The 25,334-nt window shown below is 42.1% G+C and overlaps 1 protein-coding gene across 4 annotated transcripts in view; it reads left to right on the top strand.

Moving 5' to 3' along the window:
* CNST (consortin, connexin sorting protein) overlaps positions 1-25,334 on the top strand; it is a 91,681-nt gene that overhangs the window by 15,747 nt on the left and 50,600 nt on the right. For 2 of the 4 annotated variants that reach the window (XM_051820807.3, XM_089311680.1), the window contains exon 2: positions 14,733-15,260. The exons of 1 other annotated variant lie outside the window; for it this stretch is intronic. In XM_051820807.3, the coding sequence (XP_051676767.3) occupies positions 14,882-15,260 (379 nt within the window). In that variant the 5' untranslated portion in view covers positions 14,733-14,881. Of the gene's footprint in view, positions 1-14,732; positions 15,261-25,334 lie in introns of those variants that run through there. One more of the 4 variants, XM_089311681.1, reaches the window with a different exon arrangement.

Below are 25,334 nucleotides of genomic sequence, written 5' to 3' on the forward strand. Positions count from 1 at the left end.
GAGCTTCTGGTACTTATGAATAATGAGGACTTCTTTTTAAAAAAGATTTGTTTGTTTGAAAGGCAGAGTTAAAGAGAGAGGGAGAGACAGAGACATAGACCTTCCATCTGCTGGTTCACTCCCCTGATGGCTGCAACAACCAAGGCTGGGCCAGGCTGAAGCCAGGAGCCAGGAAATTCTTGCAAGTCTCACACTGGCTGCAGAAACCCAAGCACTTGGGCCATCCTCCACTGCCCTCCCAGGCCAAAAGGAGCTATTTTTTATCCCCTTCTTTATTACTGTTCCTAATTGAATTACTATCTTCTAAAGATTGAACATATTGTATGTGGACTTAATTGAGAATATTGGAGTCTACAATTTCTCTGTAGCATGTGAAAAATTTTGTCAAAACATCCACACACATTCTGTTGCTGCCATGAGTAATCTACTGTCTACAGGTATTATCTCTGTCCTGTTTGTGTGTATGTGTGTGTGTAGTTGTATGCTTTTCTGTCTCAACCACAGACCCACACAGGAATCTTCATTAGTATCTCCATGCTGTATCCTACCTGACCCGGTCTTCTAGAAAACTTCATGTGGTGCTTGTAAAGCATGTGGTTGCTTAAGTACATTCCATTATAGCTGCACGCTCCTTGTGTGTCCAGGAGCTCATTGTATTTTATAGTTTTTAGATGTTTTAGAAACTTTCACATTTGTGAAAGTTATTGATGATAAACTATTTTTTAAAATTTTTTTTATTTGAAAGGTAGAGTTACAGAGGGGGAGAGAGAAAGAGTGAGATCTTCCTTCTGTTGGTTTACTCTCCAAATGGCTGTAACAGCCAGGGCTGGGCCAAGCTGAAGCCAGGAGCTTGTTCGAGGTCTCCTACTTGGGTGCAGGGGCCCAAGCATTTGGACCATCTGCTGCTGCTTTCCCAGGCCATTGGCAGAGAGCTAGATTGGAAGCAGAGCAGCCAGAACATGAACCAGTGCCCATATGGATGCTGGCATTGCAGGCAGCAGCTTTACCCACTACGCCACAACGCCGGCCCCAGTGATAAACTATTCTTTGTGACTTTGAAGAAAGGCTAGTTGCTTGGCTGATTCCTTTTTTTTTTTTTTTTTGACAGAGTGGACAGTGAGAGAGAGAGACAGAGAGAAAGGTCTTCCTTTACCGTTGGTTCACCCTCCAATGGCCGCTGCGGCCGGCACACCGCGCTGATCCGAAGGCAGGAGCCAGGTGCTTCTCCTGGTCTCCCATGTGGGTGCAGGGCCTATATACCTCTACTCTACCTTCCGCACTAATCTGTCTCCCACTATCTGTTAGATGACAACCTGAAGTTAGAGCATCCTGCTTATGGAAGTGGCAGGATTGGTGCTAGGCAAAGCTGTGACTAGGAAGAAGGTGCCTGCAAATGGAATAGTTCCTCTTGCTGTGTTCTCTCTTGAGTCTGCTGCTCTCTCCCAGACCTCTGGGATAAATTGTGAGACTGTCTTTTACCTTCCACACCTGCTCATTAGTCCAAACTATGATTTTCCCTCTAGACTCTCATTTTTGTTCTCAGCACAGTCATTTTAGATTAGCATCTCATCTCTCACATCTTATCTCTCCATTCCAGTTTCTCCTCCTCTAATCAGTCACATACTTATATATTACAATCATCCTCATCTGTGTAAAACACGGTTCTGGGGGCCGGCACCGTGGCTCACTTGGTTAATCCTCCGCCTGTGGCACCTGCATCCCATGTGTGCGCCGGTTGTAGTCCCGGCTGCTCCTCTTCCAGTCCAGCTCTCTGCTCTGACCTGGGAGGGCAGTGGAGGATGGCCCAAGTGCTTGGGCCCCTGTACCTGCATGGGAGACCAGGAAGAAACTCCTGGCTCCTGCCTTCGGATGGGTGCAGCACCAGCCGTAGCATCCATTTTGTGAGGGGGGTGAACCAAGGGAAGGAAGACCTTTCTCTCTGTCTATAACTCTACCTGTCAAATTTAAAAAACAAAAAACAAACCACGGTTCTGGTACTGTGGACTCCTGTTTGAAAGCTCATAATAACTTCTTTTTTTTTTTTTTTTTTTTTTTTTTTTTTTTTTTTTTTTTTTTGACAGGCAGAGTGGACAGTGAGAGAGAGAGACAGAGAGAGAAAGGTCTTCCTTTGCCGTTGGTTCACCCTCCAATGGCCGCCGCTGCAGCCGGCGCACCGTGCTGATCCGATGGCAGGAGCCAGGATCCAGGTGCTTTTCCTGGTCTCCCATGGGGTGCAGGGCCCAAGCACCTGGGCCATCCTCCACTGCACTCCCTGGCCACAGCAGAGGGCTGGCCTGGAAGAGGGGCAACCGGGACAGAATCCGGTGCCCCGACCGGGACTAGAACCCGGTGTGCCGGTGCCGCAAGGTGGAGGATTAGCCTATTGAGCCACGGCGCCGGCCTTCATAATAACTTCTTGATACCAAAAATTCTTAGTGTCACTCAGGTTCTGGTTCTTAGTTTGATGACAGTGCACCAACTTTTTGTGACCTATCCTTATTAAGACTATTGAAGAAAATTAGAGTTTTTAGAAGCTTTAATAGAGTTTGGATGGAAAAAATTTTATAAGAATGTAACATTTAAGAATTGAGTTTGTGGGGCTGGTGCTGTGGTGTAGCAGGTAAAGCCACTGCCTACAGTGCTGGCATCCCATGTGGGCACCAGTTCGTATCCCAGTTGCTCCACTTCCAATCCAGCTCTCTGCTATGGTCTGGGAAAGCAGTAGAAGATGGCCCAACACTTTGGGTCCCTGCACCCGTGTAAGAAGCTTCTGGCTCCTGGCTTCAGATGCGTGCAGCTCCGGCTGTTGTGGTCGATTGGGGAGTGAACCAGTGAATGGAAAATCTCTCTCTCTCTCTCTCTGCCTCTCCTTCTCTCTCTGTGTAACTCTGACTTTCAAATAAATAAATAAATCTTAAAAAAAAAAAAAAAAAGAATTGGGTTTGTGTTTTGCATCTCTCTCCTATTCCAGCCTCTTTTATTGTCTTAATAATTGGTTAAAGCCTCCTGGGAGGGGAAGTCAGAACGGTAGAGTTGAAAAGCTCTCAATCTAAATCCCTTCCCTGCAAGCTATCCCTGTCACGATTTATCAGTCCCATCACTCTGCTTTCCTTGAGCACTCTTATTCCAAAGCCCAACTATTTGCTCTTCACTCCTGTGTTTGCTCACCTTTTTATTTTGTCATCTTTGTTTATTTTTAAAATGCCTCTTTGCACCTTTACAGTACGGTGAAGTAGATGGAAGAAACACCCCCTTAGAGCTGAGTTACACAGTATTAGTATGTCCTGTCCTCACTCTGCTATATCAGTATTTCTTGTTGATGGTTTGGACCAAAGTTGAAACTGAACAAGGCAGCTCAACATACTGAAGGTGCCTGGAGCCAGCACTCACTTGTTTGTTGTTGCTGTTGTTGTATTAAAGATTTATTTATTTATTTGAAAGTCAGAGTTACAGAGGCAGATGCAAAGAGAGAGAGGTCTTCCATCCGCTGGTTCACTCCCCAAATGGCTGCAATGGCTGGAGCTGTGCTGATCTGAAGCCAGGAGCCTGGAGCCTCCTCTAGGTCTCCCATGCAAGGGCCCAAGGACTTGGACTATCCTCCACTGCTTTCCCAGGCCATAGCAGAGAGCTGGATTGGAAGTGGAGCAGCCGGGACTCGAACCAGAGCCCATATGGGATGCCAGCACTGCAGGCAGCTGCTTTACCTGTTATGCCACAGCACTGTCCACCACTCACTTGTTTTATCAGAGAAATTCAGGGATACATATACCTGGCTGTTGCTGCCCTGTGTGATGAGCAGTTACGAATTTCATCTGCATTTGTTTGCAGAGGGCAGTTGTTACCAATAGGTGACTGACTTAATGTTTCATAAATATCACTGAACTTCATGAATATTGTTATTTATGTGGTGTCATGAATATTTGATAAGCCTTTTTTAAATCTCATCCTATCAATGCTTAGCACACATATGATCCTTTTTTTTGTTGTTGTTACATATTTAACCTCTCAGGCCTTGTGTTTCGGTAATTATTTTTATCTCTTGTCCTTATTTATTATTTTCCATAGTGGAAAGTCTTTGATATTCACACATTGTACTCTATCCACAAGTAAAGGATACTTTCCTTTCCTGACTTTCTAAGAACTTGTCATTTCTCACATTCCTCTTTGTAATAAAGATTTTGGGGGAGGAAGATTTTTTCAGGTTTACAGACATATCTCATAATTCACTTCCTATATGAGAACTTATATGTTTTTTTCTTTAACCAGATCCAAGAGTATAAACTTTTATGAACAGGTTGCTGCTTTTTTTCTTTCTGTATATAAATCATGCTCATTGTGCTTACAGTTGATTAAATTAACATCTGGTGCACTCGATTAAAGCACTTAACTTCTGAGGTCAAAGTTCAGTCTCTGGAAATGTATTCCTTTTGTGTCCTTGTGTTAAACCTTGAATGCTGGCCAGACAAGTGCTTTTGGTTACAAAAAGCGACTGCTTAAGGCAAAGAATTAGCCCCTGTGTTGCCCAGCCAGTGTTCTCCTGGATGGAGGCAGAAGCTGTCATGTTCCCATTCAAAAGATAACATTCTATCATTGTTTTTTCAAGATAATAGAATAAGAAGATGAAAAAGAAAATGTGTGACTTTGCCTCTAGCTGGTTTTTTTTTTTTTTTTTTTTTTTTTTTAGATAGCAGTTGGTTAACAACTCACTTGCCTAAGGAACTAAAACTTGATGTGTGTTTTAGAGTTGAAGCGAACTTAGGAACTAAACTAGGATCATCAAATGTGAAAGTTGGAATCTTGGAGGAAAATTAGATGCCAAGACTCATGTTTTCTGATTTCTCTAATATGTTGAGTTTCTTAAAAAGATAAAATAATAGTCTTCTATGTTATAATAATAGCTGATAATAATAATAATAATAATTAATTATAATAGACCCAGATTCTCCAGTGTGGGACACAGACATCCTAGTTATTGGCTTGTCCACAATGTCTGCCCCGGCCTTTTTTTTTTTTTAATTCTGGTACACCTTTGAGTACAATTATAAGTCAAGATTTTAAGGTTTTCTTTAGAAGAAATGAAACAGAGGTAGGGATTTTAGAAAGTGTGTTCAGTTGTCCACATAAAGAAATGGCAGAATCATGCAGAATATAGACCTGAAGTATAAATGAAAATTGATATTGAGGTACATGGAGGAAATCTCTCCTTCTGTTACAATTAGACAGTGTTGTAAATTCCAGTATTCCTGTTGATGTTTTGTACTCTTGTGGAAGGTTAGAGTAGAAGATTTTCCATCTAGCTGCTGTTTTGTAGTTTATCTGCTTTATGAGACTTACTCCAAGACAGCGTATATGACCAAATAGAATGGATACTAAGGATTTCTGGTCAGCAACAGCCTTTCAGTCTTCTGTAGTTGTCAAGTCAGGTGCTGTTCTGGTTTCCTGCACTGGCTGTTTGAGCCCTTTTCCATGCTTTCCCATCCCTGCTCCCAGCATACCATTCCCTCCCCTTCTCCAGTGTGTCACTTTGCAATCTGTTTCTGTTAACTTGCTCCTCTAGGTATGTTGTTGTTGTTTAATCACAACTTGATCTCTTGTATTCCTGGTTGGAGTATATACCGGATACTATAGATGAAAACTGAGAAGAATAATTTCAGCCTTTATTGGATTTTTTTCTTCAAGAGAGGCTTTACTTAGGTTTCTGGTAGCTAGCCAGGTTAGAGCCAGTCACCTTAATTCAACCACAGTAGTCCCTGTAGGTATTGCTCTTTTTTTCTCTTTAAAAGGATTTATTTATTTGAAAGGCAGAGTTACAAAGAGTCAGAGGCAGAGAGAGAGAGGTTTTCCATCTGCTGATTCACTTCCCAGATGGCCACAAACGGCTGGTGCTGTGCTGTTCCAAAGCTAGGAGCCTGGAGTTTCCTCCAGATCTCCCACGTGGGTGGAGGGGTCCAAGGACTTGGGCCATCTTCTGCTGCTTTCCCAGGCACATTACGAGTGAGTTGGATCAGAAGTGGAGCAACTGGGACTCAAACTGAAGCCCATATGGGATGCTGGCACTGCAGGTGGCAGCTTTACCTGATACAGTGCCGATATTGCTTTTTTTTCAAACTCACCTTTTCTTCTAGGGAGGTCCCACTTGAAAGTTTGTTCCACACCCTACCACCACCACCAACTCTGTGAATCTGCTGAAAACTCTGCTCAGCTTTTTTTTTAGTCACCAAACTGAACCTTTCCACCAGCTTTTCTAGTTATCAGCATGAGGGTTTGTCTGAAGTGAAATGAACTAGTCTTCCCTTGGCAGAAGTAGAATTCTTACATCTTTTCTAAATGTTTATTTCTGTATATGTTTTAATGAATAATGTATATTATATGTATGTGTGTGCACATGTATATAATTTGTGAATAATTCAGCACATTTACAATGAATATATGTGATCAGTTTCTTTGCTCATTAGAGCACACTATCAAAGTTCAGAGATTCTTCCACATTATTCCCTCTTCTGTAGCTATGATGTTGGTTCAGTAAGTACTCATTTGGGACCTGACTAGTAGAAATTGTTCTGTGTATACAAGGGCAAATGTCAAAAACCCCATGATGATTTTATTTGTAACTGAGATGCTATATAGCTATATATATGTGTAAACCTGAGGAAATGAGTTTACCACATTTAAGGAATGTGGCAAATACAGAGATTCATTGGTGGGTTTTATTTTGCTTCCTAACCTATTTTTCTGAATTCTATATATCTTGAAAACATATTTCAAGATATTGAAAATTGTTCATATTATTTCCTTAAAGGTAATAATTTGATGTTTGCAGTATATACATCTGAGATTAGTTGGATTTTTAAATTAATATAAAAATTATATTAGTTCAGGATACAGTCTCTGAGGTCTAATTCTCTGAGTTTGAATCCTGACTTTGCCACATTCTAACAGTGTGACCTTGCCCTACTTACTCAATCTTTCTATTGCAGTCTCTTTCTTTGAAAATGGAAATAATTATAGGACTACTTTGTAGGACTTGTGTGAGAAATAAATTATGTATACATGTGGCAAACGTAAAACGTTGACACATGGTAAAGCTTAAATAACTTTGTGTTACCATTACTTTATTTTAATCAAATAATTCAAAGTATTTGGTCAAGGCTTCTTAAAGGAAACTTATAATAAATTATTTGCTTTTGTCATTTTATTTTTAAGAATTAAAACAGTATATGGCTTTATTTGTATAATTAGTGATTAAAGTATAGATAAATTTCTCTGTAGCATGAGTTGTATACCAAAATGGTTAAAGTTTAAAAATTAGTAAGGTATGTGAGGATATATATAGCAGTAAATGAGATTTTTTTTAAAAAAATTATTTATTTATTTGAGAGATAGAGACACAGAGAGAGAGGTCTTCCATCCACTGGTTCACTCCCCAGATGGCTGCATCGACGGGAGCTACATCGATCGGAAGCCAGAAGCCAGGAGCTTCTTCCAGGTCTCCCATGCGGATACGGGGGCCCAAGGCCATGGGCCATCTTCTGCTTTCCCAGGCCATAGCAGAGAGATGGACCAGAAGAAGAGCAGCTAGGACACAAACCAGCGCCTGTATTAACTCTGTGAAACTAACTAAAGGATGCCTGAAGATGCCCTTGAACTAATTACTGTTTTAGAAATGTGTTTCTTTAAAACTTTATATGTGTGGGAGAGATGAGTCTATCTTGCACTGTTAAGGTGTACCGACAATGAGGTTTTGCTTTGCTATTGTCATTTATGTAACACATTTTGACCTTCAAGGTCCTGTAGATAGGTAAGCTATCTTGAACCAAGCCCCATTATGCAAAGGAGGACTGAGGAAAATGAAACAAAGTATGCTTCCTTTCGTTCAGTTTATCTGTCCCAAGATCCTTTTGGATGAATGACATTGTTTCAGTTAATTTTTGCATATTTTTAAGAGTGCTTTTTCTGCATAAATAAAAACTTATATTTGCAATTTTCTCCTTTAGAATGCTTTCCTTCACAATTTCCCACTTTTGCTTTTATATTCTTACAGTTTTGTTACCTACTTCATCACATTTCCATTGTCTTTTCTTATTGTATAGCATATAGTTTCTGTTCTATGGCCTTTCTTTTTATTATTTAAAGAACTAAGTCTTTATGATGAAATAGTATTTTTTTATTCTTACTAAAAAAACCAATCTGATTTTATTTTGTTCTTTACTATTATATAGAAATTCAAGTATTTGGAAAGATTACTGGAAGGCTATTTTACTAGTTATAAAAACTATTCAACTTTTATGAAATACCAGGCATATTTGAAATATAGGGAAGTACCAAAAAATAGGACAGCATGATCCTGGAATTTATTTTCTGAAAATAGCAAATAAATAACTGCTTGCAAATTAATTTTTAAAGCATGTAGTAACTATTTCCTTTGGGAAATGTGTACATTGTTGAATTATGGTAATTATGTCTGTAGCCAGGAAGTGTCTACAGCTTAACTTGTTTAGCAAGAAAGAATTGAGAATCGAGTGATTTACCAGGAACAATAGTTTTTGATTACTGTTACACCATCAAGACAGTGTTTCAGGAGAGCAGAACTCTAATGTGAGCCACAGCTATGATTTTATTTTCTAGTAACAACATTAAAAGCTTCCTAAAAGATAAAATTAATTTTAACAATCATTTATTTAGCCCAGTATATCTAATTTCCATGTTTAAAATTATTAATAACTTCTTTACTTTGCTCTTTTAATAATCATTGAAATATGTGTATCTTATGTAGCATATGTCAATTTAGACACAGATTAAACTGGGAATGTTTGTTCTCTGCTTTGATTTCATAAAATTTAAAGGGAGAAATGATTCCCATATCCAAGTTCTGAAGATAATTTTTTAAAAACTGGATTCATGGGGCCGGTACCATGGCTCACTTGGTTAATCCTCTGCCTGCAACGCCGGCACCACCTGTGGGCGCCGGGTTCTAGTTTCGGTTGCTCCTCTTCCAGTCCAGCTCTCTGCTGTGGCCCGGGAAGGCAGTGGAGGATGGCCCAAGTGATTGGGCCCTGCGCCTGCATGGGAGACCAGGAGGAAGTACCTGGCTCCTGGCTTCGGATCCACACAGCGCACCCGTCATAGCGGCCATTTGGCCAAGGGGTGAACCAGTGGACAGTGGAAGGAAGACCTTTCTCTCTTTCTCTCTCACTGTCTAACTCTGCCTGTCAAAAAAAAAAAAAAAAGAAAAAAAAAAAGAAAGAAAAGAAATCAATCTTGTGGATCCTTTTTTTTTTTAAAGAAAAAAGATTTATTTATTTTAAAAGTTAGAGTTACAGAGAGAGAGGAAAAGAAAGGGAGAGACAAATCTTCCAACCACTGGTTCACTCCCCAGATGGCTGTCGTGGCCAGCGCTGAGCCAGGCCAGAGTCAGAAGCTTGGAGCTTCATCTGGGTCTGCCACGTAGGTGGCAGGGCCTCAAGCACTTGGGCCATTTTCTGCTGCTTTTCCCAGGCCATTAACGGGAAGCTGGGTCTGAATGGAGTGGAACAGCCAGTATATGAACCGGTGAACATTTAGCATGTCTGCGTGGCAACCAGCGGCTCTACTTGCTATGTTACAATACCTGCCCCAATCCAGTGGATCTTTTTTTTAATTTATTTGACAGGTAGGGTTATAGACAGAGAGAAAGGTCTTCCTTCCGTTGGTTCACCCCCCAAATGGCCACTACGGCCAGCGCTGCGCCGATCCGAAGCCAGGAGCCAGGTGCTTCCTCCTGGTCTCCCATGAGGGTGCAGGGGCCGAAGTACTTGGGCCATCCTCCACTGCCTTCCCAGACAACAGCAGAGAGCTGGACTGGAAGAGGAGCAGCCTATATGGGATGTGGGCGCCGCAGGCGGAGGATTAACCAAGTGAGCCACGGTGCTGGCCCCACAGTGGATCTTGATCAGCGTTTTTTTATTGTTTGTTTAAGGGACAGAGAAGTAGAGATACAGACAGACAGAGCTCTCATCTGCTTATTCACTCCCCATACGCCTGCAGTGTCTGGGACTGGGCCAGAATGAAGCCAGGAGCTGGGAGTTAAATCCAGAAATCCTACATAGGTGGTAGGGACCCAACTACTTGAGCCAGCACCTGCCTCCTAGGGTCTGCATTGTTTGGAAGCTGGAATCTGGCTGGACCTGGAATCAGGACTTCATCCTGGGTAGTACTCTGTTAGAACAAATGGGCTCTTAACTGGGGTCTCAACTTCTAGGCCAAACACTCATCCCAGCATCTTAAAAATAAATGAAATAATGTTAAATAGAATGGGGAATATCGGTGCCGCAGCTCAATAGGCTAATCCTCTGCCTGTGGCACCGGCACACCGAGTTCTAGTCCCAGTCAGGGCGCCGGATTCTGTTCCGATTGCCCTCTTCCAGTCCAGCTCTCTGCTGTGGCCCGGGAGTGCAGTGGAGGATGGCCCAAGTGCTTGGGCCCTGCACCCGCATGGGAGACCAGGAGAAGCACCTGGCTCCTGGCTTTGGATCAGCGCGGTGCGCCGGCCACAGCACACTGGCCACAGCGGCCAGTGGAGGGTGAACCAATGGTAAAGGAAGACCTATCTCTCTCTCTCTCACTGTCCACTCTGCCTGTCAAGAAAAAAAAAAAAAAAAAAAAGAATGGGGAATATATCACAGTGCACCACTTGTGCTGTGTTTTGGGAAGCTTTTGTTTTAGTTACAAATATGTATACATTTTCTGTGTATAGGATCTCAATGAAAAATGAAATTCTCATTATAGGTTGTAAAGTTTTTAAGAATTGTTCCTTTGGGGCATACTTTTGATTGTTGATAGACTAAATATTGCCTATAGATACATATGTCTAAACAAAGGTAGCATTAATCAAAGAAAGATAGAAATTCAGCAATGAGATAGTAGTATTGGAAGACATCTAGTAAATAAAGTGTGATAAAATAAATGTAAAGTGTGTAGTAACCTTAAGGAAAAGAATAATATATGAGTATAGCTTTTCTCCCTCAATACTGAATTGAATATGAGTACGCAAATTTGAACTTGGAGTTGATAGGATACCTTAGTCCTCTAAATTTTGATTTGACCAAAGTATAAATCTCAAATTTAGATTTGGGGTTGAAGTTTAATTCTTAAAAAGGACATTGACTTCTTTCAAGAACCAAGAAAAAGTATAGTATTTAGGTTTGATTTGTGTGAATTACAGAAAAATACCACCCTTAGTCTCCTTAAAGCATTTCAGTAAAATAAAATTATATGTAGCTATTTCTGTGTTAAGTTTTTAAAAAGTAATACCTGATGTTTAGTTTCATCAGACATCCATTAAGACATAGGGAAAATGATGTTAAACCCTTCATAGGATTGAGATTATGCATTTGTTTTAGTCAAAATGTAGATTTCTTAGTCTGTCATTTTAAATTATTTATGCTTATTTAAAATTTGTTCCTCGAAGTTTTATGGATTTCATGTCTTGGGGAACCCTTCCTTGAATATGTTCACTTGAAATTCTTCAGCTGAAGAGTTGCTGTGTCAAATGACTTTATACTGTGCATGTGTTTTAAATGCCATCTTGCCATAAACTTGGTTAGCACTCACTATCATTCTTTTAAAAGGCAAAATAGGCCAGAGTTAGTCCTGTAGCAGTGATTGTACTGTGTCCTTGTTTCTTTTATGAGAATGGTGTATGCATGGAGACTCTTAGAGAATAGCGGTACTGTTCAGATAGAGCAAATAATGTGGAATGCAATCTTAACTGTTTTGATAACTCCCTCGCTCCCAAACCAAAGTTAGCACATATTTCAAACTGTATTAACTGGGCCTCTTTCTCTCGGTGATTATCTTTTGCCAAGTGCTTTCATGCAGTGAGATATAGGTGTAACGGAAATTAAAATGTTGTTGGTATAGCATTGGGGGAGAGGAAAGAGGAAGAAAAAGAGATAAAAATAGCATTTTATTTATAACTTTACAAAATAAGTAGAAATATACTGATTAGAAATCCCATGAAGTTTATCTTATTGCTTATATTAAGGTATTCTAATTGAAATGTGTTAGGAATACAGACAGAAGTAAAATATTGTGTAGTAGATTTTTTACCTCAGAGTAGAGACAGGGTTACAAAGCAGAACCCATGTGTCTAATTTTTTCTCTTTTTTTCTTATTTTTTTAAAAGATTTATTTATTTGAAAGGCAGAATTTAATATACCAAGAGATTTTCATCTGCTGGTTCACTCCCCAAATGGCTGCAACAACTGGGGCTGGGCCAGGCCGAAGTCAGGAGCCGGGAGCTTCTTCCAGGTCTCCCACATAAGTGCCGGGGCCCAAGGACTTGGGCCATCCTCTGATGATTTCCCAGGCCATTAGCAAGGAGGTGAATTGGAGGTGGAGCAGCCAGGACTCAAACTGGTGCCCATATAGGATGCTGGCGCTTAACTCCCTATGCCACAGCACTGGCCCCTATTCTACCTATTAATTTGAGAATTTTTAAAGTCTATCACTGAGGTTTCTTTCTTTTTTAATAAGATTTATTTATTTGCATGGCAGAGTTACATAGAGAGGAAGAAAGAACACTTCTATCTGTTGGTTTATTCCTCAAATGATTGCATTGACCGGCCGGGCCAGGACCAGGCCAGGAGCCAAGAACCCCATCCTGTTCTCCTGCATGTACGGTAGGGGCCGAAGCACTTGGGCCTTGCTCCGCTACTTTCCCAGGTGCATTAGCAGGGAGCTGGATGGGAAGTGGAGCAACCCAGACACAAACCATTGTCCATATAGGATGCTGGCATAACAGGTAGCAGCTTAACCTGCCGCACCACAACCCTCACCCCATTTTTATTCCTTTTTTTTTTATTAAAAAAAATTGTTTTGTATTTCAGAATTACTGGAATATTTGATTCAGACCTAAAATAATGCTTGATCACCATAAAAATGTCAAAATATGACTGGCATCATTTTAAATATATGCATATATATTTAAATTTTGAAAAATATAAAGACATACATTAAAATGTATAAATATAGGGGCTGACGCTGTGGCACAGTGGGTAAAGCTGCCGCCTGCAGTGCCGTCATCCCACATGAGCACCAGTTCAAGTCCTGGCTGCTCCACTTCCCATCTAGCTCTCTGCTATGGCCAGGGAAAGCAGTAGGAAGAAGGCCCAAGTTCTTGGACCCCTGCACCCATGTGGGAGATAGGGAAGAAGCTCCTGGCTCTTGGTTTCAGGATCAGCTCAGCTCAGGCTGTTGCGGCCATTTGGGGAGTGAACCAGCGGATGGAAGATACCTGTCTGTCTCTCTCTCTACCTCTGCCTTTTAAATAAATAAATAAAGCTTTAAGAAAAAAATATAAAATACTTTTGGGTGATAAGAGGAGATAAAAAATAGAGGGCTTGTAGTCTGTTACACATATTTAAATACTAATAAAATCTTTGGAGCAGATTAGAGTTTTCCAACTCTCCACTTAATAGCCTAAAAGTAATTATAGTCTTCCCTTTTTTCTCTGAGTGCTTAAAAGGATTTTGCTGACAATCCTAAGTTCTTTCCAGGGCTTGTTTTTAGGAAGTGAAAGATAAGATTAGAGTATTGTATAAATATATGTTACTTAAAGTTTGACCCTCATACCTTTTTTTTTTTTTTTGACAGGCAGAGTGGACAGTGAGAGAGAGAGACAGAGAGAAAGGTCTTCCTTTGCTGTTGGTTCACCCTCCAATGGCCGCCGTGGCCAGCGCACTGCGGCCGGTGCACCGTGTTGATCCGATGGCAGGAGCCAGGTACCTATCCTGGTCTCCCATGCGGGTGCAGGGCCCAAGCACCTGGGCCATCCTCCACTGCACTCCCTGGCCACAGCAGAGAGCTGGCCTGGAAGAGGGGCAACCGGGACAGAATCCGGCGCCCCAACCGGGACTAGAACCCGGTGTGCCGGCGCCGCAAGGCGGAGGATAGCCTAGTGAGCCACGGCGCCAGCCGACCCTCCTACCTTTTTGAAATTTATTTTTAAAAATACTTTACCTTCCATTGCCTTTTTTTTTTTTTTTTGGCAGGCAGAGTGGTCAGTGAGAGAGAGAGACAGAGAGAAAGGTCTTCCTTTGCCATTGGTTCACTCTCCAATGGCCGCTGTGGCCGGCGCACCGCGCTGATCCGAAGCCAGGAGCCAGGTGCTTCTCCTGGTCTCCCATGGGGTGCAGGGCCCAAGCACTTGGGCCATCCTCCACTGCACTCCCTGGCCACAGCAGAGAGCTGGCCTGGAAGAGGGGCAACCAGGACAGAATCCGGTGCCCCGAGCGGGACTAGAACCCAGTGTGCCAGCGCCGCAAGACGGAGGATTAGCCTAGTGAGCCGCAGCGCCAGCTCCATTGCTTTTATTTGTAAATAATGCTGCTATTTATCCTGAGAAGGACGTACATTAGTAGCTTTCACTTCTTTGGTAAGGCATAACTTGAGTGCTTGATTTTAGCAAATAACCTATTCAAGCAGTGCTTTCTTTCATTAAGATGACAGTCTCAACCTGATGTACATTAGAATCACCTGGAGAACTTAAACAGTTCTGTCAGCGCCTGGACTCTGTCCTCAGAGATTCTGATTCAGTGGGTCTAGCTGGAATGCGGGCAGCTCCCAGGTAATTCTCACGAGCAGCCAGGGTTGGAAACCAGCGTGTTCAGTGAGTACTGGGTTGGGTTGGGTGGGGTTGCACGTGGAGAAAGAAGTGTAGGAATGAACTTCAGTCTTCTCCTTCTCTTTCCCAGTTGCAGGGAAACAACCAAGGGAAGAGGAAAATCAGAGATCACTGAGAATCGACAGAGGTTAGAAAATGAAGTAGTTTGTTCTCCTTCAGTCATTGTAGACATGGAAGGACTTTAATGAAACTTTAAACGGTTCAACAAAGGATGCTCTAATGGATAACAGTGATACCCCTACATATAATCTGCAGATAGAACCAAAAGATGGGTGTCTGCCTGGTGACAGCGTGGAAAGGACAGTAACATGCTTGGCTCCTGTGTCAGATGAAAATGAAAATCAGCTTGATGGGGGTGGGCAGGAGCACCTGACCTGCAGTGACAGCGCAATGGGAAAACCTGAAGTGTCTCAGCAGGACAGTCTCAACAATAATGAAAGTGCTATACCCACCTGTGAGGCAGCTGCAGGTGAGAACTTGGAAAACACTCCTTGTGAAGTCCCCAAAGATGGACAGACCTTCTTTGGAAAGGACAAAAAAACAACTGGGAAAAGAATTTCAAGAAGTAAAAGAGGCACTGTCAAGAAGATACCACAAGGTATTTTTAAATTATTATTTATACTACTCTTCAGTTGATTAAAAATTAATCACCTTCCTGTGTATAGTGTGCTAGCCCTTGCTGTTCTTCTCCTAATGTATTCTGATGCTAGGTCTACAGTAGCACGTGTGGATCCAGCTGTGTGTGGTATTCCTGCATGTGCTATGTCTCCACAGAGTTCCATTGTATGGGTGTGCCATAATTTACTTAACTACTTCCTTATGACTGTTCCATCTTTTACTATAATCAACTGCCGAAATTGTACGTGTTTTCATACTACATACTTTACATATGTATAGTCTCCTTCCTTTATAAATTAGGCCATTTTTGTGGCAATATCAGCCTTAAAATTTTACTTTTGTCATCATTGTTGCTTTGATTTCTAATCCATGAGTTTATGTGCTTATGAGACTTCTTATAATTATTGTAGCAATGTTGAGTAAGGCATTGATTTTAATTATATCTGTTTTGTTACCCAGTTATTCATAGCATTTCTCATTTGGTATAGTTTTGCATTCAGAATTTATAGCTGTGGATTTTTTTGCCCAAGTTTCAGGGCTGCCTTGCAAAAAGGCAGCATCTGGTTATTTTTTGATCAGAAACATGTGGGATTAAATGGTTCTGGTATGGCCTAGACTGGAATTCCATAGCATATCACCAGTTTACCCATGCTAGCAATCTTTATTTAGGACTATAGTCAATGAAGTGGAATGTCTCCTCTCTTACTCTGCTCTTTTCTGCATCTTTGATTAGAAATACAGTCAGCCTGTCTATACCCTGCTTTGTATTTGTTTGTTTCTTCTCTTTGGTGTAGGATATATCAAACTTTGCATTTTCTACAAATCTATCCTTATTTTATTCAGTAATGTAATCTGATAACTTTGTAGTACCATGTTATAATTTTGCTTTTCATACCCCTTTGTCTTTTCCCTAATAGACTTAAAAATAAAATAGCCTTTGACAAAGGATATGAAAGTATGTTTGTTAAAGATCTAAGGTAAACAGATGATGGATTAGGGCATTCAAAAAGTTCACAGAAAATGAGATTATAAGGTAAATTTATTTAAGTGAAAAATCTTTTGAAATCTGTGCATATAGGGGGGTCATTCAAAAGTTCATGGTTGAGACTGATGTGGTACAGTGGGTTAAGCTACCACCTTCAATACTGGCATCCCATACAGACACTGGTTCAAGTCCTGGCTGTTCCACTTCTGATCTAGCTCCCTGTTATTGTGCCTGGGAATACAACAAAAAATGACTCAAGTGTTGAGCCCCTGTCACCCACATGGGAGACCCCTCAGAAGCTCTTGTCTCCAGCCTGGCCCAGCCCTGGCTGGTGAAACCATTTGAGAAGTGAACCAGTGCATGGAAGATTCCCCTCTCCCTCCCTCCCTCTCTTTCTCTCTCTCTCTCTCTGCCTTTCAAATAAATAAGTTGTTAAAAAAAGTTTATGAAAATGCTTTTGCATGCAAATAAACTTCAATTCCATATCCATGAGCTTTTTGAATGCCTTTGTATATGAATATAAATTGATTTATTCTGTAATTATCCTTAGGCAAATAGATCTTGCCCCTCTAATCCAACCTTGTTAACAATTTTTAAAGCAAATGTCTTGTACATATCTGAGGATCAGTCTTGGCTTTAATATTATGAGTTCTTTTACTTTTCCCTTCCAAGCCTTATTCCAGTTTCCCTAGGGGTGGTTACATAACTTCAGGTGATTTATAATATCCAGTAAGAAGAGATGTGTAGAATTACTATCCCTTAGGGTTTGCATTGTGGTGCAGCTGTTAAGCTGCCCACCACCAGCATCTCATATTGGAGTGCCAGTTTGAGTCCCAGATGCTCTGCTTCTGATATAACTTACTGCTAAAATGCCTGGGAAGGCAATGGAATATAGCCTAAGAGCTTGGGCCCCTGCCACCTGTGTGGAAGACCCATATGGAATTCCTGGCTCCCAGCTTTGGCCTAGCACAGCCCATGCTATTGCAGGCTTTTGGGGTAGTAAATCAACAAATGGAAGATCTCTTTGTGTGTGTGTGTCACTCTGACTTTCAAATAAATAAATAGATCTTTTAAAAAATAAAACAAAGGGGCTGACGCTGCAGCTCAATAGGCTAATCCTCCACCTAGCGGCGCCGGCACACCGGGTTCTAGTCCCAGTCGGGGCGCCGGATTCTTTCCCGGTTGCCCCTCTTCCAGGCCAGCTCTCTGCTGTGGCCCAGGAGTGCAGTGGAGGATGGCCCAAGTGCTTGGGCCCTGCACCCCATGGGAGACCAGGATAAGCACCTGGCTCCTGCCTTCGGATCAGTGCAGTGCGCCGGCCGCAGCGCGCCGGCCACGGCGGCCATTGGAGGGTGAACCAACAGCAAAGGAAGACCTTTCTCTCTCTCTCTCTCACTATCCACTCTGCCTGTCAAAAATAATAATAATAATAATAATAAAAAGGAATAATTTACAGACTGTATTTCAGAGTACTTAAGAATAATTTGTTACTGATTTCAAATGCCTCAGCTTAATGGAGACTAAACAGAAGCATTCGGTTAGGTAGGATGCTTAAGTTTAATGGCTTCTTTTCATTTCTTACTCTTAAAGTCAAGTTCTATAACATTAAATTATTTTTTATTTTTCAAGATTTATTCTGTTTATTTGAAAGAGTTACAGAGAGAGATAGAGCCAGAGAGAGAGAAAGAGATTTTTCCATCCACTGGTTCAATCCCCAAATGACCGCAGTGACCAGAGCTGAGCTGATCTGAAGCTAGGAGCCAGGAGCTCCTTCCAGGTCTCCCATCTTCTACTGCTTTCCCAGGCCATATCAGAGAGCTGGATCAGAAGTGGAGCAGCCGGAATTTAAACTAGCACCCATGAGGGATGCTGGCAATGCAGGCTAGGGCTTTAACCTGCTGCGCCACAGCATCAGCCCCTTACATTTTTTAAACTTATTTATCTATATGAAAGGAAGAATCACAGAAAGGCAAAGGCAGAGAGAAAGAAAGGTCTTCCATCCTCTGGCTCACCCCCAAACCCCCAATTGTGGCTGCAACAGAAGCCAGGAGCCAAGAGCCTCCTCTGGGTTTCCCATGTGAGTGGATCATCCTCCACTGCTTTCCCAGACCAAAGCAGAGAGCTGGACCAGAGTGGAGCAGATGTAACGTGAAGCAGAGTCCATATGGGATGCTGGCATTGCAGGCAGAGGCCCCACCTGCAGTGCCACAGTGCCGGCCCCTTAGATTGCTTTTTAAAAAGTCTTCTTTTGTTCTTTTTGCTCCGACTTTTTGCTGGGTCATGGTCTCTGTAAAGAGTGGATATCTTACCTTCATTGTTTAAAATAATAGTCCCTAAGTATCACTAATTGGGTCAAATATTGATTAAAATGATTTCTTTTTTTAGTTTTTAAAAACTTTATTATATATCTGCCTTTTTAATTTGACAGGCACACAAGTGTGCATTGGAAAATTATAGCCACTCAAGATCAGATGTATGTGTGTGAATATATATATATATAATCTATTTCATATATCGTATATTATTTGATAATAAAAGTGAATGAGGTACTAATACATGCCACAACATAGATGAACCCTGAAAACATTATGCTATGTGAAAGAACACAAACAAAGGCATTTTAAAAAGTTTGTGGAAAAATGTAAATGAAAGATATATTTGGGGAGGCATTCAGTATTGCAGTTAAGATGCTGCTTAGAATGCCCACATCTCCTGTCAGTGTGCCTGGGTTTCACAGGTTCCAGCTTTCTTCTAGTGTACACTCTGGAAAGCAGCAGGTCGTGTCCCTGCCGTCCACATGGGGGACCTGAATTGAGATCCCAGCTTTGACCTGGCCCCAGCCAAGGCCATTATGGGTTTTAGGGGACTGACCCAGCAGATGGAGGATCTCTTGCTCTTGCTCTGCCTTTCAAATAAATAAAAAATAAATAAACATTTAAAAAATTGATTTGGTGATGGTTACACAACACTGAATATACTAAAGCCATTGAATTAAATGTATGCTTTAAGTAAGTGTTATGTGAATTTTATTAGTAAAATTGCTATAAGGGACAAAAGAAGGGGATAGTGGTGGTAGGTTTGGAAGATCTCTGTCTCTCCCTGTCTCTGTAACTCTAATTTTCAAATGAATAAATGAATATTTAAATAAGAAATAAAGATACATAGTATATGGGATTTGATATAACATAATTTTCTATAAACTTTGTTTAAAAAATACCACTAAATGTGTTTTTTTGTGCTTTAACTTATTGTCATATAAAAGTTAGTTCCTGGTTTCTTTAATCTTCCTTTCTCATGTGATTCCATTAACCCAAAGAACATCTCTGATGTCAGTGACTTTTAGAAAATTATAGAAAATCAGTGGGGATGTGAGGAGTGAAAGGGACCATTTTAAGGAAAATTCCACCATTTGGTTTCCTTTGAATATTAGGTTTCCCCCTTCTTCCACAAATAGATACTATTTTTAAGTACTTGTTTTTTAATTTAAATACTTTCCTTTGTATTTGTACATGTGTATGAGGGTACTTTTTTTTTTTGACAGGCAGAGTTAGGCAGTGAGAGAGAGAGAGAGAGAGAGAGAAAGGTCTTCCTTTTCCGTTGGTTCACCCCCCAAGTGGCCGCTATGGCCGGCGTGCTGCGCTGATCCAAAGCCAGGAGCCAAGTTCTTCCTCCTGGTCTCCCATGCGGGTACAGGGCCAAAGCAGTCCAGCTCTCTGCTTTGGCCCAGGAGTGCAGTGGAGGATGGCCCAGGTCCTTGGGCCCTGGAACCAACGGAAAAGGAAGACCTTTCTCTCTGTCTCTCTCTCTCTCACTGTCTAACTCTGCCTGTCAAAAATAAATAAATAAATAAATAAAATATGTTAAAGTGTAAAATGTCTAATCAAGCTTCTACGAGGAAAATTGAGGAATCCAAATGGTGGTGCTAATTGGTATGTTCTGCATAATTTAGAGTTTAGATCCCAACAATATTTATGTGTGCTAATTGTGCCTGGAATATGTAATGAAAACAGCATGGCGCAAACTCCAGAAAGCGGTGATATTTGAGGGACAGCTGTAAATACTGTGACTGAAAGGGTCTAACTGCCCATGGAGTTAGCTGCTGTTACAGCCTAAGGCCCAGGGATGGAGAGACACTGGCATCACCAGTATGTGGGAGCTGTCATTGATATGCATTTGTTCAATTTTCTGTGAGTTTTATAAAGTTCATTTTTGAAATGCTCTTTTAGAGCCACTGTGTATCTGTAAAATTTAAATATTCAGTTTAGGGTACTCAGACTTGTGTGTCTGTCAGACTTAATGAGCCTTTTATTCAAAAGGAAAAAATAAATGATGATTTTTGGGTTCAAGATACTCTGGTTGGAGGCTCATAGATCGAGTCAGTGTGGTTTAGTGTGGTTTATTAGAATTTTTCATGAGCAATTAAAGCTCTGCTTCTTTAAGGGCCCAAGAAAGCAAACAAGCTATAAATAGTGCTTGCTCCCTGCACTCAAGAAGAGAGCCCTTTGTGGCATCTATCCGAGAGGAAAATAAGAATATTCTCCTGAGGGGTTATACGTTGCTGTCCCTCAGAGTCTCCTATGACAGCACATTCCTACTGAAGCTTTTAAACCATTGATAATGAAGTAGTAAAGGGTGAGGTCTTTCAGCCTTACCTGAGTCTCTCAAAATGGTCCTGAAGTATTAATAGCAATTTTTATGATGCCACCTAAAAGAAAGTCCAGCAGCTAATTTTGTCTTTCCATCCTTGGATTGACATCGGAATCATCCAACACTTGGTCAGGAGACCAGTGCTGCCGCTTTTGGTTCCTGCTGAATTGTGTGTGCACTTTGTATGTTACCTCGTTTAATCCTTTGCCATTAGTTTATGAGGAGGTAGGTTGAGCGTCAGGTCGCTTACTTGGGTCAATAGTGTTGCTTGATTCCAGTCTAAACAAGATCTTAACCACAGCCCTGCCTTGCTCCCTCTGAAGGCAGAGGCTGCAGCCTGAGGGTACGGGAGGAAAATGTGCCACGTGGAGCAGATGGTAATTATACCATAATTACATGGTACAGCCCTTTGACCCCAGGTCAGATGACAAGGAACTTGGCTCATTTTCAAGTTCATCTCATAATACTATGTCTAGTATTGAGGAAAAGGAAGGAATATTTACTTTCGTCACTTCTAGTGTATTTTACCAGTAATTGAAGATATTTAGGTGGTAGATATTCACCTTTCTGTTTTCATTGCATTTACCAGAACCTTCGAGTGAGGAAATGTGGGAGGGAGCATGCACAGAGTCTAGCATAGGAACCACATAAACCATGTGTTAAAATTTATTTCTGGGGGCTGATGTTGTGGCACAGTGGGTAAAGCTGCCGCCTGTGACACCAGCATCCCTTATAGGCTCCATTTGGAGTCCTGGCTGTACTTATGATCCAACTCCCTGCTGATGGCCCTGGTGGAAAAGCAGCAGCAGATGGCCCAACTACTTGGGCCCCTGCCACCCATGTGGGAGACCTGGATGAAGCTTCTGGCTTTGACCTGGCCCAGTCCTGGCTGTTGTGGCCATCTGGGAAGTGAACCAGCAGATGGAAGATCTCTGTCTCTGTAACTCTGCCTTTCAAAATAAATAAATATTTTTTAAAAGTTATTTCTGATTTGTCTTCCAAAATTGAATCAAGAAATGCTGTAACATTAATGGGTATGGCAGTTTGAGGAATTCAGTTATACGGTTAGTCTAAGAATCAAAATGTAAAATCTCAGTACTGAAAGCAATTTTTCTTGTAAAAGTAAAATAGAAGTTTGCCTTTTTAATTATTTCAATATACAATTAAGGGACATTAATTATATTGATAATCATCAGCATTATTCCCAAAACTTAACACCCTAAACAGAATTTCTGTACATAGGAAACGCTAACTTTCTTTTTCCTTTTTATAATTTCTCTCTCTCTATTTATAGTCTGCTTTTGTTCATACATTGTTTTCCTGATGTCCTTTAATTCTTTGTCCGTGGTTTCCTTTAGCTCTTTGAGCTTAGTTAAGGCAGTTCATTGAGGCACTAAGCTAATCCTCCTGCTGTGGCCCGGGAAGGCAGTGGAGGATGGCCCAAGTGCTTGGGCTCTGCACCTGCATGGGAGACCAGGAGGTAGCACCTGGCTCCTGGCTTTGGATCGGCACAGTGCGCCAGCCATAGCGGCCATTTGGGAACTGAACCAATGGAAGGAAGACCTTTCTCTCTGTCTCTCTCTCTAACTCTGTCAAAAAAAAAAAAACAAAACAAAACAAAAAAAAAAACAAAACGGGCCAGTGCCGCGGATCACTAGGCTAATCCTCCGCCTAGCGGCGCCGGCACACCAGATTCTAGTCCCGGTTGGGGCGCCGGATTCTGTCCCGGTTGCCCCTCTTCCAGGCCAGCTCTCTGCTGTGGCCAGGGAGTACAGTGGAGGATGGCCCAGGTGCTTGGGCCCTGCACCCCATGGGAGACCAGGAGAAGCACCTGGCTCCTGCCATCGGATCAGCACGGTGCGCCGGCCGCAGCGCACTGGCCGCGGCGGCCATTGGAGGGTGAACCAGTGGCAAAGGAAGACCTTTCTCTCTGTCTCTCTCACTATCCACTCTGCCTGTAAAAAAAAAAAAAAAAAAAAAAAAAAAAAACCAGCAAAGTTCATTGAAATTCTTTGCCTGATAAGTCCATTGTCTAAGCTTCCTTGTAGCTGTTTTCTGTCAATTCATTTCTTTCCTCTGAATGGGCTATACTATATTGTTTCTTTGTATGCTTTGTGGTTTTGTTGTTATTGAGGAAAATGGAATATTTGCATATTGAGATTCTTCTTGCTCAGGGTTGGCTGTTCTTATTGCTGAAGTCTTCACTTTTGTTCTTTTTCTAGTCTATACAAAATTGGCTCTGTCATAATATTCCTTTAACATTTAACACTTCTCTGGGCCATTTAAAATTCTGCCTCAGGTTTCACTTCCTGCTTGCTCTGTGCTTATAGATTGTCTAGTGGTAAAAATTAAGGGTCTTCTCAGGTCTTTTTTATTTTTAAGGTTTATTTATTATTTGGAAGGTAGGGTGACAGAGAGGGGAGAGAGAACCATTCACTGGTTTACCATCACCACCCCCCAGCTGCCAAGGGCCACAACAGCCAGGACTGGGCCAGTCTTTTTTTTTTTTTTTGACAGGCAGAGTGTACAGTGAGAGAGAGAGACAGAGAGAAAGGTCTTCCTTTTCCCGTTGGTTCACCCTCCAATGGTCGCCACGGCTGGCGCGCTGCGGCCGGCGCACCGTGCTGATCCAAAGCCAGGATCTTCTCCTGGTCTCCCCTGGGGTGCAGGGCCCAAGCACTTGGGCCATCCTCCACCGCACTCCCTGGCCACAGCAGAGAGCTGGCCTGGAAGAGGGGCAACCGGGACAGAATCCGGCGCCCCGACCGGGACTAGAACCCGGTGTGTCGGCACCGGCTCTGGGCCAGTCTAAAGCTAGAAACTAAGAACTCCATCTGGGTCTTCCACGTGTGTAGCAGAGGTCCAAGCCCTTGGAGATTATCCACTGCTTTCCCAGATGCATTAGCAGGGAGCTGGATCGAAAACAGAGCAGCTGGAACCTGAACCGCTGCTTTAATATGGAATGCTAACGTCCCATGCCATGACTTAACCACAACACTGGCCCCTGTCTCAGGTCTTTTTTCAACACGCGTCTTGTCCCAGACTGTCGTATGGTTTTCTTAATTCCCCAATTTGCATAAGCATTTTTGAGTGCCTGATTTCCCAAGGATACCACTTTCTGGCTTTCTTCCATGGCTTTAAGTGGTCTGTTTTATGTCTTTACAATAGTTTTGTGGGTTTTTTTGGCCTCAGTTGACTGTAGGTGTTTCATCATCATCCGACATCACCTTGTAGCAACACTTGCTGCTTTTCTATTCTCATGGGTTCTCAGTTACATTAAACAGAAGCAAGTGACTTCTGCCCGTATTTTGGGTAGCCCAAAGTTAGAACAAACAAAATGATCTGCAAGTAAGCCTGCTCTGTTCTCTTTGGGAACAAGGCCCAGAGTTCCGCACTTTGAACACTGTTTTCAAGGTTGCTTGTTGAGCAGGGGGAGGGATGTGGTAAGGGCAAGTAAGCCTGCCACAGAGCTCTCCTGCCATGCTTGCATTGCCTGTTTCACTCTGTTGTATACCTTTGTGTTCTGACAGTTCTGGTTGGATTTGAATTTTTTTTAAATGAAATTTTTTTTTTGTTTAGTTTTTTACAGGCAGAGTTAGACAGTGAGAGAGAGACAGAGAGAAAGGTCTTCCTTCCGTTGGTTCACCCTCAAATGGCTGCTACGGCCACGATGCGCTGATCCGAAGCCAGGAGCCAGGAGCCAGGAGCCAGGAGCCAGGTGCTTCTTCCTGGTCTTCCATGCGGGTGCAGGGCACTAGTGCTTGGGCCATTCTCCACTGCCTTCCCGGGACCCAGTAGAGAGCTGGACTGGAAGAGGAGCAACCGGGACCAAATCCAGAGCCCCAGCTGGGACTAGAACCCAGGGTACTGGCACCGCAGGCAGAGGATTAGCCAAGTAAGCTGCGGCGCCGGCCTGGATTTGAATTTTTGAAAAGTATTTTTGTACAGGCTTGGGAGTGTAGAGCTGCACCTTCTGCCATTTTGTTTATGTCACTCAAGGCCTTTTGACTTTAGGGCTTCCCATAGCTAGAACAAAGCTCACAGGCATGGGATCAAAATGAATGATTCTGAAACAATGCTACTATTTTGTATTTTTATATGATATCATCTTTGAGATAAGGATGCTATTGATTTAGAACCAAATCAGCTTTGGGATGTATTATTATCTTTTAGAGGTGGAAAGAAACATAACAAATATTGAAGTCAAAGAATAGTAGTTGAGGGGCTGGCGCTATGGTACAGTGGGTTAAAACCCTGGCCTGAAGTGCTGGCATCCCATATGGGCTCAGGTTCGAGTCCCAGCTGCTCCTCTTCCAATCCAGCTCTCTGCTCTGGCCTGGGAAAGCAGTAGAAGATGGCCCAAGTCCTTGGGCCCCTGCATCCATGTGGGAAATCTGGAAGAAGCTCGTGGCTCCTGGTTTC

Source organism: Oryctolagus cuniculus, chromosome 13 (genome assembly GCF_051225735.1).
Source record: "Oryctolagus cuniculus isolate XC-2025 breed Fujian yellow rabbit chromosome 13, ASM5122573v1, whole genome shotgun sequence".
NCBI lineage: Eukaryota > Metazoa > Chordata > Mammalia > Lagomorpha > Leporidae > Oryctolagus > Oryctolagus cuniculus.